Source organism: Chenopodium album, chromosome 2 (genome assembly GCF_948465745.1).
Source record: "Chenopodium album chromosome 2, dcCheAlbu1.1, whole genome shotgun sequence".
Lineage (NCBI taxonomy): Eukaryota > Viridiplantae > Streptophyta > Magnoliopsida > Caryophyllales > Amaranthaceae > Chenopodium > Chenopodium album.
Window position 1 is genome coordinate 2,514,797 of NC_137835.1, and position 16,222 is coordinate 2,531,018.

The window sequence follows — 16,222 nt, forward strand, 5'->3', positions numbered from 1 at the left end:
AACCCTATTTTCCGGCGTTAACTACGCCATTTGCACCCACGAAACTGACAATGGTGGGGAGAAGGGTGGCTAGGGTTATAGAGGAGGGTTTAGGGTGGTTAACGTCATTAAAGGAGTGTAATTAGGGTGGTCAACACCGTAAGAGGGGGTGTGTTTATGGTTGTCAATGCCATGAAAGGGTGGTTTTGTGGGTGGGGCTTGGGAGGGAGGTGGTTTCGTGGGTGGGGCTGGGGAGAGAGGTGGTTTCGTGGGTAGATTGGGATAGTCAACGCCGGAAAATAAAATGAGGTCAAACCTCATTTTCCGGCATAAAAGTATAGTTTTGCAAAAAAAAAAATTGATTAAGGTGTGTATTTGCAAAAAAAATTATAAGGTGGTTTCTTGCAAAAAAATGCTTATAAAAGGTGGTTTTTTTGTAAAATTTCCTTATTTTAGGATAATGTGTTTAATTAACAAGGTATCACAGGTTCATTTCAAGCTAATGTGTTTACATTAACAAGGTAGCTACTTATTTGAAAGAGTAAGGGAAAAGGGGGTTGAAAACATACTCTCGGAAATCTACATAATTTTTTAAATGTTTGAAAGGGATATTAAAGAAAAGTGTATGATATTGTGGTGTGTATGTGTGTTTGTGACCGTATTAATTGTGTTGCAAAGCCTAACATAAATATACACAAAAATATACTAGTATATTCTAAACTTGACTTAGATTCTTTATTCAACCACCTCAACTGTTGTAAAAGGAAGTTGTACGATGAGACTGTATTTGATCTCCTAAAACAACTGCAAGAATTAGAAGAAATTGAACTTGGCTCGGTGCAAAAATTTCTCGGCGAAAAAGGGTATTATGTATCCATTGACACATGCTCCATAAGCTTCTGTTGACAATTTTGAAACTTAATATCCATCAGGGTTTAGTTGACCGAATAGGGGTTACTCGTTGATCAAGGGTTACTTGATGGGTCTCAGCTGGCCAAACGGTGTGATCAATCGGGCATAAAAATTGCCAAATTTAATTATAATTATAGTGAAAAAGGTTGATCATCTTTGAAGTAGGATGATAGTTATTCCAATTTCTATCTACTAATGGTCTGTACTGTATTTGCTTATAAGCTCAACTGTACTTATTTTTTTTGTGGGTGTGTATGTGTGTGTGTGTGTGTGTGTTTACACAAGGTATATGAGATAATCCATTCTTATATCATGGAAGACGCCTCCCAACTTCTTCAAGCTAAACTTCGACTGTTCAGTTCGTAACAACTCAGCAGCAGCAGATCAGAGATAGCAGCGGAGCACTCATCGAGGCATCTACATTCAACCTCGGCAACGCCAATGTTTTTATAACGGAAGCTACAGGTCTACATAAAGGAGTTTAACTAGCTCTTCAATGTGGCATTCAAGACATTGAAATTGAAGGTGATAATCTATTAGTCATCAACTCAATAAAAGGAATTTGAGCAGTACATTGACAGATTAAACATATTATCTAAAACACTCGTTCTATTCTTTCTCAGTTTCACAATAGGAGTATCCATCACATCTACCGAGAGGCAAATCGCGCAGCGGATTGGATAGCTAATGTTGGCCATTTATTGTGTAGTACTATGGATATTAATGTTTGTAATAACTCTAATTTGTTTTCTATTCTTTCTTCTGATACATTAGGAATTCGCCTCATGGAGAGGGTTCCTAATGTTTATTTCTTCTTACCTTTCGCCCTCGGAGTAGTCGTGAGTCTAGGTCTTCCGTAAAGCGCCGACATCAGGAGGAGAGTATTTCTCGGGCTATATGCTCTTGGAGTTCACCAGGTGGTTATGAGCAGCTTGTGAAGGAAACGTTGGCAGAGGATTCTCCTACTTTGTCAGTGGTTGATGATGAGGATCTTGATTTGGATGAGCGTAATATCAAGCAATGTCGTAGGAAGATTTGTGATGGCCATTACACAGCCGCAGTCCGGGTTCTTTCTTCTTCGGGGGTTGCTCCGTATAATGAGGCCACTCTTGCAGATTTACAATCAAAACACCCTTCTTTTCCAGCTCCATCCTTGCCTACTGATATACCGGTTGATCAACTTCATCTCGTTGCTACTTCTGCTGTTGTTTTAGATCGGATTAAGAGTTTTCCGCTTGGTACTTCTTGTGGTAGGGATGGTTTACGTGCTCAGCACCTTATAGATTGCTTGAGTGGTTCTGCTGTGGCCGTCTCAGATGAGTTGGTTGCCTCTATTTCCGGGGTGGTTAATCTCTTTCTTGCTGGCAGATGTCCTATGGAATTAGGAGAGTATATTGCTAGTGCACCTCTCACACCACTTATCAAGCCCGGTGGTGGTATACGTCCTATAGCTGTGGGTACTGTTTGGCGACGTTTGGTTTCGAAGGTTGGTGCTGTTATGGTTGGCCAGTCTTTGGGCAGTTACTTTGATGGTCTTCAATTTGGCGTTGGGGTTTCTTCAGGGGGTGAGGCTATTCTTCATGCTGTGAATCGGTTGATTGAGGATCGTGGTTCTAATGTTGGTCTTTCTATGTTGTTGGTGGATTTTTAAAATGCCTTCAATCTAGTTGATTGTGTGGTCATGTTACGTGAAGTCCGTCGTCGTTGTCCGGGTATTTCGTGGTGGGTGGATTTCTGCTACTCTAATCCAGCCAGATTGTATTATGGGGACCACACCTTATGGTCATCTCAGGGGGTGCAGCAGGGTGATCCCCTTGGTCCTCTCCTTTTTTCTTTGGTTTTACAGCCTCTTGTGTGTAAAATCAAAGATGCTTTTGATGTATGTCTTCAGGCATGGTATTTGGATGACGGCACTATTATTGGAGACACTTTGGTGGTAGGGAAGGTTCTGCAGTTGATTATGGAGGAAGGACCTCGTTTTGGGTTGCATCTCAATGTGGAAAAAACTGAAGTTTTCTGGCCTACAGAAGACCCTCGTAGCAGGCTTGTGGGTGTTTTCCCCCCTTCTATTGCTCGACCATTGCATGGTGTTAAACTGCTTGGTGGTCCTGTTAGTTCTGATTCCGGGTTTAGTGGCGAGCTTGTGATGCAGAGGGTGACCAAGACCATTGCGCTTATGGACAAGGTTGCTATGCTGGATGATCCTCAGTGTAAGCTGTTGTTACTTAGGGCATGTACTGGAGTTTCTAAACTCTACCTTTCCTTGTGTACTTGTCCTCCAGGTGCATTTGAGGCGGCTCAGCGCGTTTTCGACGAGGCTCTTCGATCTTCCTTGGAGCGTATTGTTACTGCTTCGGGGCCCGGGTTTGGTGATTGGCAGTGGCGGCTTGCCACCTTACCATTTGCGTTTGGAGGGCTTGGTGTTTACTCCGCAGGTGATGTTCGTCACTATGCTTTTCTTGCTTCCCGGTTGCAGTCTGCTGGGTTGCAGACGCAGCTTCTGCGTCGTACTGGTATTGTGGGTCTTGGTCAAGCTTTTGAGGATGTGTTGAGTTTGTTTACTGAAACGGTTGAGTCTGACATTTTAGGTAATCCTTATGAGGTCGCTGTCCCTAAACTCATGAAGAAATTGACAGATATATATTTCACAAAGGTTACCGCTTCGGCAGAATCCACCTTTTCTTTGTCTCCTCGGCAGTCGGCATTGTGGAAGTCGCAGCAGGGTGATCACACCTCTGCTTGGCTTCGGGCAGTCCCTATTTCTGGATTGGGTCAGACGATGAACGCTAAGACATACCGATGTGTGCTGTGTTATCGGATGGGTGTTCCATTGTTCTCTGTCTCGACACCGTGCTCTGCTTGCTCTCGGGTTTTTACTGGGGATGTATTCGGTGACCATGCGGTGTCGTGTGCGGGCATTGTTGGTATTAAACATCGGCACAATGTTGTTCGGGATACATTTGTTGATATTTGCTACAGATCTGGGATTTCAACAAGAAAGGAAGTTGACATAGGATTGTCTGGAGGGAATGACGGGACCCTCAGACCTGCCGATGTGTTACTTTATTCATGGGATCGTGGTCGAGATGTATGTGTCGACTTCACAGGGTCTTCTCCTTTGACACAGACAGGGCTATCTGACTTTGTTCCGGGACGGGTTGTGGCTGATGCGGCTCATCGGAAGCGGGTTAAGTATGAAGCTCATTGTCTGGCGATTGGATATGGTTTCATTCCCTTCTCCTTTTCTTCGTTTGGGGATTTAGAGAAGGAGGTTGTTGCGTTGCTGAAGCGGATTCAAAGGTTCTCAATGACGCAAGACATTGGGGCTCGTGCTGCAGCTCACATATTCACTAGGGTAGGCTTTGCTATAGCTAGAGGAGTGGGGGCCCAGATTGTATCTCGGCTTCCCACTAATTTATTGTAGGTTGCATGACTTTTGTTTTTGAGATAATAATAATAATAATAATAATAATAATAATAATAATAATAATAATAATAATAATCCGTATGACATTAATTGACCTTCACTAAAGAAGTGAAGGGTCACTACTTCACTTGTTTGTGCTCCGTAGATCATACAAGTATTTTTTTTTTAAAAGTCAACTGTTTGTATTGAGTATTAACAAAAGTATTTGATCGAATCCATTTGTTTGCGGTATTAATGTAATTTATGACCATATTAAAATAAAACGAGTAAACAAATAAATTTATAAAATTAAAATTTAAAAAAAAAACAAAAAACAAAAATAGCCATTGAGATAATGCTAGTACATAAATCAGTTAAATTTTACCCATTTTGACATCTGAAAAGCCGTTTTCCAACCATATATTTTTCATTCAAAAAAAAATAAAATCCCATGTTATTAAAAAATATGCCCATACAAATTATTTTTACTGAATTAAAATTAATTTTACTAAATTTTATTTTTTTTAAGGTGAACTGAACATAAAACACATACGAAGTACAAGAATACTACAGTATACAAACAGTCAAGTTTGCAACTTTACATTGTCGAGACACTCAAGCCCCAATACCACTACAGTACATGTCTTCAGCCTTTCTGGACAGAAGTTCATGTCTTCAGCGTTCCATTTATGTTCATCTTTGGGCCGCAAACAACCATTACAAGTTTACAAGACTTAAAAATACTATAACTGAATGATAAACTTTGAAAATACAGAGTAATAACTTAACCAGCCTGCAGGCCTTGCACTGTGAATCTTACAACTTTGAAAAAACTGGAAATTTATAATTAGAGGACCAGCCAAAGATGAATGCCTTATACTCACGTTTGAAATCCCAAATACAATTATACCCAATCAGGACCTAAAAATAGTTTTCAGAGTACAACTATGATCCACAATTTAGAGTAATATGTAGTTCGTACCACAGATAGAATGTCTGACACACAAGTTTTCTTCAGTTTAAGCACAACTAGGATCATTAAATAGAACACTACGGAGTAATATTAAGTCATCGAAGATAACATCTATTTACTCTACCACCTGTAGAGTATATAAATGGATGAATTTACTCTACGGTAACCCTAATCGGGTTACAACTCAGGCATCACCAAAATGCTTAAAAATGACCTATATTTAAGTACTAAACAAAGGAATTGAGTCTAAGAGACATGACTAAGAAATTTCATATTGACATTTAATTTGATACCCAAATTAATGAGCCCTCATAAAAACACATGGGGGCTTTCTGCAAGATCACTCCAACTGTAAGTTTATTCCCAATGACCAAAGTATCAGTTCAGCATCTAATACAGTACTTCATAACAATACTCTCCAGAATAATAATGACTTGATACTAGCACAAGCAATTTGAATCGAAGTTGGACATGATAAATAAACTAGGCTCTATGACACAACACAATTATCAACAGAGCATATAGAGAGCATTTTTCAATCATAATATCTAAAAAACCAAATCAAGGTACAATCCACATAAATTACACCCAGTTGAATCAAAAGGAACTGAGGAGGGTAACTTAAAGAAGTGGTTCTCCAATAATGCCAACTAGGTGATTAGGAAAATCCAGCATAGTGCATAGGAAACAGATCTTAAAAACCAGCATTACTAAACATACCATGACTTTCTAGAGGGTAATGTGAATCTCCAACAGCAGTCTTCTTCAAGGATGCAACCCACCATGAAGAAGAGTAAACAGAGATAAAGTTGAAAGAGGAACGTCATAAAGCTCCCTAAGCAGGATCAGTTTTGTTAGGGTAATGAAAGATTAAAATTCATTCCCTCTATGTTTATTACTTGAACTGAATATTGCAACACTTAAACATGGACATCTTGCTGGTTTTCAGCAAGACATTTGTAACAAGCAGTAATAGATCTATAATTCAAGTTTAAGCTTTTGGACACTATGACATGGATGTAAAGCTAGAAAATAGCCAAGGACTAGATGAGATCTTGAACAATTGGTGAGATTGGATGAGAAAGACAGATGAATTGAGAGCAGACAGCGTATCACCACATTACAATTAGAGTTGTCTAAGGCTTCACAACCTAAAGCTTTTAAACTGAGTACAAGTCATATGAAACGCAATCAACATATTGTTCAGGCATTAAAAATAACAATACATAGATCTTGCTACAAGATTTGAGTGTATATAGAAAGTTAAGGATGCTCAAACTATACATAAGGTTAATCCATGATGTCAAACAAAGAAACAAGATTACTTAACATACATACATTATTCACCCGAATCATAGACCTAAGAATTCATGTATATCACCATCACTCAATGTAATTATGTAATATGTAAGGACTATTACAATATACAAAGCATGTTGATACACAAATTTTGCATTGCTGCAATTGCTCCAATCATAAACTAAAATTTAACAAAGAAAAAACTTCTAATTGAGACAAATTATACAAAAAAAAAAAAAAAAAAAAAAAAAAAAAAAAAAAACCATACAACACAAATCAATATATGCTAACTATGATTCTATAAATACAATGTACAAAAGAGGGAATGCAACTTACTACAACTGTTTAATAAGCTGCAATCTCATCCTTAGCAACCGAACATTGAATTCGCCATCACTAACCTTCAGCATATCCCTAAGTGGCATTGAAAACCCATGCTCCACCAACAACCGATGCCGCGGCTTTATCTTCCCTTCCAAACTAAACGAAAAATACTGCGGAAACTGCTTAATTTCCTTCAAATCCCTCTTCATTTCCTTCACAAAGTACTCAACTTTCGGCTTAAAATTATTCTCAATACTATAAGTTAGCAACCCAGGTGACCTGAGCACCATATTAACCACCTCAAATTCCAAAAACCCTAAACTTTCCAGAAACTTCATTTTAGGAATTAGGGTATTTTCAACACTGGAAACCAACAAAACAGAAGTATGACAATCGATTTTATCCTCACCCACAAACCCTAATTTCCGCAAAAACATAAAAGTGGGACGCAATTGAAGATCAACGCTAGAAACGAGCAATCTAGGGCAACGGATAATGGCTTTGCTGACGTCAGGAAAGGGTAATTGAAGCTCATTAATGAGAAAATCGAAAATTGGGTAAAGATGGAGGTGGGGGTCGTAGGTGAGAAGTTGAGGATACATGTCAAGAATCCGGCCAAGAGAATAACGAGGAATTCCGAAAGAAAGGAGGCAATTTTCGACGGATTTAAGGGTTTCAAGAGAAGAAGAACGAAATTGGGGGTTTTGGCGGAGGGCTTTGAGGGAATTGACGTTTAGGGATTCGAGGTAGATGAGTTTCCGGCGGAATTGGAGGCCGGAGTCGGCGGTGGGGGCGGAGGAGAGATGATGTGCAGGGGTTTGCGAGGGTTTTGGGGGAGGAGAGAGGGGGATGAACAAGGGTTGAGGGTGGGAGAGGGAGGTGATGGTGAGACGTGGTATCATCTTTGGAGTAGCATTAGGAGTGACTCGAGTGAGTGTCCGAGACCCCAAGTGATAACACTACAAGTCTACAAGTGCTCTCTTCGGTCTTCACCAATAAGGGTTGACTCAGGCGATGAGTAGTTTGATTTTGTTTAAAGGAGATCTTGACTTTGAGCCTTATTGTGTCCGTGTGCAGAAATTCTTGTTCGAAAACTTGTCTATCATAAGCCATGTGTAACAAGGGTTAAACTCGAGTAGACATAAAAAAGTGAGTATATAGGTAAAGTGTAAATCAATCAGAATATAACATGAGATTCATTTGCAATTTCATCTTTTGATTCAACATGAAATGGTTTATACATGGAGGATACTCCAATAACCCTAATTCTCTCTCGGCCTCATGACCACACTAGCTTTTATCAGTTTAGGTGTGCTTTTGATCCGATTCGTACTTATTGTGTGAATTTATGGGATCCAAGTATGGTTAGAACGAGTTGTATTTTTGTGCTTGTATATTTAATATCGGTCATTTTTCAAATTTTTATTAGTTTCTTTTCAGCTAATAAACCGATCTACTTTCCTCAAAGAAAAAAAAAAAAAAGCAAGCCTATTTATAATTTTTCATAAGCCTCCTTTCCAAAACTCTACCGCATACTTGATACTTCGTACAAAGTATTATCCAAATCTATTATCTCTCTAATACGTAGTAATTTGAACTAATAAATTGAGAATAAACATAAGTACACCCAAACCTTCCCAATTCAAAGGAAATATATGTATATCACCGTTATAATGGAATCCATGCTAGTTGCATGGGTTGTTTACAAAGTTGGAAGTAATAGTATTCGAATTCCCTTTTTTACTTGTTGAATAACGTAACAATCTAATCATCAATAAAAAAAAAATACTTTTACAAAATAATGCAGAGAAGCCGTGAAATGCTATACCTTTCATTTTCCCCAGACTATAAATTCAAAGAATCCAGCAGTAGCATAAGTTCTATGCATACAAATCCCTACCAACTTAAACCTTTAGCTTGTGAGGTTGCAACTTGTAAGAATAATACTTCAGTCTACACTTTGTTTGAGAGACTATTTTTGTTACAAGTGTGTGAATGTTATGTGTCTTACATTGAAATTGAAAGATAAAAGTAAAAAACTTTCACTTTATAGTTTAGGTGGGATACTCTTCCAAGAGCTAATTGGATTTAAGATGAAACCTCGTTATATGCTTTGTTAGTGGGTTTATCTCCTTTTCATTGTCGATTTGTCGTCCCAAAATAAGGGTATATAGTAAATGGACTAATAGTCTCATACATAAACATTACGAATAGGGTAGAATTGAGTTGATTATTTTAAAATGGCTCAAATGAAAAACAAGTTAAATTAAGGGGAGTGAGTTTTTCTTCAATCAACAATCTAATCCTTGAAATCGGGGGTATGTGACCGCGTATAACGTGGGACTTGGACAAAATAAGAATTAAAAAAATTTTACTACGTATAAAATTTTGAAATTTACTTAGCATGAAAGATGAGTAATAAATTTATCCATTAATCCATTATTATTTCATAGTGATAATATAGACAATATAATTATCCAATTGGCTAAACAATAATACAACTTGTATGTCATTATCTCCTGTCATCTACCAAATTAATTGACAAAAAATAATTTTATGCAAGTACACTTATAATCCCGTGACAAATTTTCAGATCATAGCTCTATAATGGTACTTAGGTTTCAAATGTTTAGTAAAAAAATCACTTTTTAAAGCTTATAATCGGCCGCATCTTTCGCTCCTATATTGGCATAACCAAACCAACTTGAATAGTTGAATTGGTAGTACTTAATATATCCCCTTGACAAACCTCAATTATTTTAACTTGACATTGATAATAAAGAGATTATTAGCACATTAACACGTACATGTCAATTGAAATTATTAAGATTTTTAATGCAGGGATGTCATCTACTATATTACAAAGTTACAAGTTGTTCCATTGTCTTACAACTTTACAATTTATTCGTACTGTAAATAAAGAAAGGTGGGCCTCCATTGTTGTTGGATCCAATCGTAGCAATTGGCTTTTCCTATCCAATTGCTGCGATTAGATCGGTTCATGTTAACGCTCTTGAAAACCAATCAAATATTTTTATAAGACAAAAGGCTTATTCTCTTCGGCTTATTTTCAGTTCAGTTCCTAATTTTCTTATCTTATAAAATATTCAGTTCAATTCAACTCCAATCGATTTAGTTCAGTTCATTTTAGTTTAGGTCAGCTCAGTTCAGTAAATCAGATTAAGCCCAAAGTGAAGGTAACTATGGTCTCCCAAGTGTAGAAAAATCTTAATTAATGATGGAGCACTCCTAAAAATCAAACTAAAGAAAATTCAGAAAATATGGAAAGGATACAAAAATCATCTAGAATGAGTACTTGTCTTATCAACAATCAAGAATTATCTACAATCAAGACAACATTGAAATTTTTTCTTTGAGAATTGATGTGTTGATTGCAAAGTTGCCAAAAGAATATGGAATACAATGTAACTTTTAAATTTGGTCCATATATATGAGTATATGATTGATATCTAGCAATAAATACGAATAACGTCTAATGGCCTATACAAAAAGGCCAAGAAAATGTAGCATTGTAAAAAATAAAATAAAAAAACTAAAAAAAAAAAGGAAAAAACACCAAGAGTTTGTCCAAGCCATTGATAGTGGAAGGGTGTTCATTTGAAGTAACAAAAAGGTCTAGTACATGTGAAAATGTATAATTCAGAATCTTGATTAATTTAAAAATTATTGACAACCACAAAAGATACATGACATGTAACTTACTTAGTTATAGTGTGTATGCTTTTCTTTGAGACATCACTTTCATCTTTTGTTACATTACATGATTATTACTAGCATTGATCCTATGCTTTCAGTTCAAGATGAACCTAATTCTTGATTCTTCACGGTATTAGACGACGAAGATCTTTCACTACTACTCCATATTGAATAATAACCATTAAGGGTAATTTGGGAAAGTAAAAAGTTCGATATTCAAAATTAAAAAAAAAAAAAACCTTAACTTAAATTAGTTAAACCTTGATACGTAGGATATTTTATAGAGGCGTATACTCCATAAGTCATGACTCGTGGGATGGACAATTGCGACCCTATATGATTATTCCACAATATCTGTAGAGATGTGATGACCTCTAGTGTACAGTTTGATTTGAAGAATTTGACTAAAAATTGTGTAAGTTGATGAGTATGAGTGTGGTACATTTGTTCGATTATTCTCATCCAGCCTTATCTCGTGCTGGCCACACTCCTTTGTAACCACACGACAAAATATCCCTATTAAGCATATAATTCCAACGTCAAGTCTATACAACATGAGTTTCCTAGGCAACTCTCTTCTTAAACCAAGAATATTGCTATAATTACAATGAAATCTTATACCAACTAATCTTAAATTTATCTATAACTTGATATAATCGTCAAAGATCTATAGATTCACATAAAGATATCATTTTTTTTTAGGACAGACAAAAGGAACATTATTCATGTTTGCTTAGTCTTAGCTTGCTGATTCAAGAACTTAATAACTTTATAAAGTGGGAAGGTTAGTTGGTATTTCTTGTAGTGATCTTACCTTCTTTAGCTGCATTAGTGGGTAGATTTGATCGACGAAGAGGAAAAAGCCGAACCATTAATGATTGAGTACTTAGGACGTGCCTAATTTGTCATCCTGATTCTATTAAGGTATGTATGAACTGTTTACATACTTCATTTACCTTCAGGGGATTTCTGACATGCTCTGAAGTTTGATATATGTACTGCTGTATTGTATATTAGCAGTAGTTTTAAGTAGTGTTGTATTTGAAGTGTGTTTTTTGTTTCTTCAGTGAATTGTGTACTATTGAGAGGAAAATGATACATCAAATGGGAGAGGAGAAAGATGAGAGAGAGATCGCGAGGGAAGAGGAGATTGAAGGTGGATTATCAGATGATGCAGTAACACTAACAAGACTGCAACCATGGAATAAGCAGATTACAGTGAGAGGAGTAGTGACAAGTGCAATCATTGGCGCGATTTATAGCATCATTGCAATGAAGCTCAACCTTACTACTGGTCTTAGTCCCAATCTCAATGTCTCTGCTGCTCTTCTGGCCTTTGTTTTCGTTAGGAGTTGGAACAAAGTCCTTAAGAAATTCGGGTTTTCTCCTGTACCCTTCACTAAGCAGGAGAACACCATGATTCAGACTTGTGCAGTTGCTTGCTATAGCATAGCCATTGGAGGTTCAAAAACCCCCCACTTTCTGTCTATCTATTATCTATGTTTATTGCTGTAACTCGATTCAGATATATGATCATTCTGTTGTGTTTTCACCCTTGCTTTGCTGAACAGGTGGATTCGGGTCTTACCTTTTGGGATTGAACAAGAAGACCTATGAGCTAGCTGGTGTTAACATGGAAGGGAATTCTCCAGAAAGTTACAAGGAACTAAAAGTTGGCTGGATGACAGCTTATCTTTTCCTCGTCTGTTTCGTAGGTCTCTTTGTGTTGATCCCCCTAAGAAAGGTAAGAAAAAGGTTCATTTGTTTTGGTGCTTCCATAAAAATTGTTAGCTTTATATATTGTATTATTTGTACATGACAACGCGTGCTTATGAAAGCTAAACTTGTTATCTGCAGATACTTATAATCGATTACAATTTGGTATTTCCAAGTGGTATGGCAACTGCTGTGCTCATCAATGGATTTCATACAAGAGGAGATAAAATGGCAAAGTATGCACATAACTCATAACTCAAGCGGCAAGTTGCTTTATGCTTTAATAATCTTAGCAGTTATCCTTTCTGTAGTCTAGTGGAATTGCAGAAGTAGATTGAGTTGTGCTTGATTCCTAAGGGAAAAATACTCACAGGATAGGCTCTAATTTGGTTCAGGAAACAAGTACGCGGATTTTTGAAGTACTTTTCGCTGAGCTTCTTTTGGGGGTTTTTCCAATGGTTTTATACTGCTAAAGAGAACTGTGGGTTCATTCAATTTCCTACCTTTGGACTGAAAGCTTGGAAGCAAACGTAACCTTCCTGCATCATATCTTTCAGCTCAATAGTCATATACTAACTACTAGGAAAAAAATGTTGATTATGTTGCAATTTTGTGCAGATTTTACTTTGATTTTAGCATGACTTACGTGGGAACTGGGATGATTTGTTCTCATCTTGTTAGCTTGTCTTTGCTGTTTGGAGCCGTTCTTTCGTGGGGACTGATGTGGCCTCTCATTAACAAGCAAAAAGGAAATTGGTTCCCTGAAAGCGTATCAGAAGAAAGCATGCAGGGTTTGAATGGTTACAAGGTTATTAAGCTCTCATTTCTTACCTGAACATCTTTTCTTTACTTTCAACTGATCACTAATTAATCAAAGAAACGTGTTTTTGGCAGGTATTTATTTCCATTGCTCTCATATTTGGAGACGGGTTCTATAACTTCTTCAAAGTGATGGTTATCATCCTTGTAAATGTTCGTGGTAGAATGAGACAAAAGGCGGTCCTGAATGCAGGTGACTTTTCCGCTTTTCTGTTGTAAATTACAGACATGTCTTTATAGACTATACTCCCATCTGATAGAGATGAAAGTGCATTGTTTTTTATTTGTTGCAGAAACAATTGGTCAAAGCAAAGCTCCTAACATCGAAAGGCAGAACGAGGTGTTTATCAGGGAAAGCATACCAATGTGGGTAGCAGCCAGTGGCTACCTCTTCTTCTCCACTGTAACTGTCATTGCCCTCCCAATGTTGTTCCCTGAAATCAAATGGTATTATGTTATCGTAGCCTACATTCTTGCACCAGCATTGGCCTTCTGCAACGCCTATGGAGCTGGACTAACAGACATGAACATGGCATACAACTATGGCAAAGTAGCCCTATTTGTGCTAGCTAGTTTAGCAGGAAAAAAATATGGTGTAGTGGCAGGACTTGTAGGTGCAGGGGTCATCAAATCAATGGGCCTAGTTTCTTGTACATTGATGCAGGACATTAAGACAGGCCATCTGACATTATCATCACCGCGATCAATGCTGATCAGTCAGGCCATTGGGACAGTCATTGGATGTATTGTCACCCCTCCTAGTTTCTTCCTGTTTTACAAAGCATTTGATGTGGGAAACCCCAACGGCGAATATAAAGCTCCTTATGCTTTGATATATAGGAACATGGCAATCTTAGGGGTTGAAGGCTTCTCTGCTTTACCACAGCATTGTCTGCAGCTTTGCTGTGGTTTTTTCGCGTTTGCAATATTTGCTGACTTAATTAGAGATCTATGTCCTACAAAGATTGGAAGATGGATGCCACTTCCAATGGTTATGGCAGTGCCATTTCTAGTAGGTGGATACTTTGCCATCGACATGTGTGTAGGGAGCTTAGTGGTGTATGTGTGGCATCGGATTAATCCGAAGCAGGCTGATCTGATGGTTCCGGCTGTGGCTTCTGGTTTGATCTGTGGTGAAGGACTCTGGTCTCTTCCTGCTTCATTTCTTGCTTTAGCCAATATTAATCCTCCAATTTGCATGACATTTTTGTCTTCCAAGAAATAGGACATTCTGTAATAGGAACACACATGATTTTGTTTTTGTTTTTGTTTTTGTTTCTTTTTTAACACTCACAATAATGTATACATTTTCTATTCAGAATTTTAGATGCAGCACAAAATGCATTCATCATCCTTAATTCAGGAATTTTCTAGACTTTCTAGTGTCTTATGCATTGATGATTTCTTTATGCTAGCTAAAGGATATGTTTAAATTCAACGATTTATCCTTCATGATAATTTAGGAAAAAATATACTCCGTAGTAAACTGTTCATCCCTTTGTCCATAGATTAAATTTTGACAAGGAGCATAACAGCTGACCATAATGATTAGAGTGATATACATATCGCTATGTTACATTGTTACTTGGACTCGAAAGAAGTGTCAAATTAGACACGGGTGTCCAAGCATCGGACTCATCCATTTTCTTGAAAAAAGTTGTGTTTTTAGTTAAAAATGAAGTGTCTAAGTGTCGGTGTCAGTGTCCGACACGTGGCGTGTCGACACGGACACGTGAGGTAAATGAAAGAGTCCGAGTAATAACATATGGACCTTCATAATCCATATTTAAATCTGACATAAAATAAAACACAAACTTTTAAATAAAACGGATGTTCAGTAAATTACTGAGCATCCGTTATAAAGTGACAATAAAATGTGCAAAAGTTACACTTAAACGCACAAAAGTTACCGTGACATATATAAGAGTTATTTATGCTTTATTGATAAATTTGACAAAAGTGACACTAAATTTGACAAAAGTGACACTAAATCTGACAAAAGTGTACCCGATGTACAGTAAATTACCGAAAACCGGGTGTATACAAAAGATTTCCAAAATAAAATTCAATATGAAAAGTTGTGTAATCTTATCTATGTATGCATGAAGCCAATATATATAAAGAAAGAAAATACAAAATAAATTTGTCTATGTCCATGTATAAGATAGGTTGATGATAAATAGTCAATGTATATCTCCTACTATATCACTCTTTGTAGTACTATTGACTACTCTAATGATCTAATCTGTACCAATAGTGTACACATATAAAGAAAAATCTCACCAAAACTCTCAAGAATCATATACTTACTCCATTCCACAAATATTGAAAATCTGCACTTATACACTATTTATCATGTTTATTTGACCACGTATTATAATTGATGCTTGTTTGACCATGTATTATAATTGATACATTAAGTAAAATATATTCATGTGATCCTACTAGATTTGTCTCGTAAAATACTTATACAATATCAACTTTTTATAAATTTTACTCTTATATAATTATAAATATTTGACATATAAAATGTGCTTTGAGATGCGTAATTTCATCGTCCTTGTTGCGTAATTATTAGAACAGAGGAAGTATTTTATCCAATCATTAAAGATGCTGTACAAATGAAAAAAAGCAAAAAAATAAAAAAAAAAAATACTTGAGAAGACAAACTTACAAAAATTAACCACACAAAATATTAAAAATGATCTATTTTATAAAGAGTTTGAGTTTTTCCCCATATGCCTAATACTTCTCCAATTATTTTTTTTCCGACCATTTTTAAATACTTGCCTTCATTTCTTTATTTGGAAATTTTTTACAATATTTAATTCATTTCTCTCAACAACTTTTACTTTTTTATTCTTCCACCTACTTTACATCCTTCATATTTTATTACTTTTTCCTAAAACTCTTATTATGAATAAATAGAACAAGTATTTAAAAATAGAGGGAGTATTAAACGAACGGGAAACGACTCCATCAAAATAATTTAAACACAGGACATAGAGATGGATTAGGTATCATGCATAAATTATATTGATAAAAACGGAGTATCCATTCATTCCTCAAAGTGTGTA

General features: G+C 36.6%; 1 protein-coding gene and 1 pseudogene across 1 annotated transcript; one reads left to right on the forward strand and one right to left on the reverse strand.

Annotated features, from left to right (window-relative positions):
* Positions 1-5,360: 5,360 nt before the first annotated feature.
* Positions 5,361-7,810, reverse strand: LOC145579406 (transcription termination factor MTEF1, chloroplastic pseudogene; annotated as a pseudogene).
* A 3,247-nt stretch (positions 7,811-11,057) lies between these two features.
* LOC145592820 (metal-nicotianamine transporter YSL1-like) lies at positions 11,058-14,520 on the forward strand. The gene is made up of 8 exons (XM_081649328.1): positions 11,058-11,534; positions 11,678-12,072; positions 12,182-12,354; positions 12,468-12,562; positions 12,722-12,856; positions 12,945-13,134; positions 13,221-13,338; positions 13,439-14,520. Exons 2-8 carry the CDS (start codon positions 11,703-11,705, stop codon positions 14,368-14,370), a joined length of 2,013 nt encoding a protein of 670 aa, XP_081505454.1. The 5' UTR covers positions 11,058-11,534; positions 11,678-11,702; the 3' UTR covers positions 14,371-14,520.
* The last annotated feature ends 1,702 nt before the right edge of the window (positions 14,521-16,222 follow it).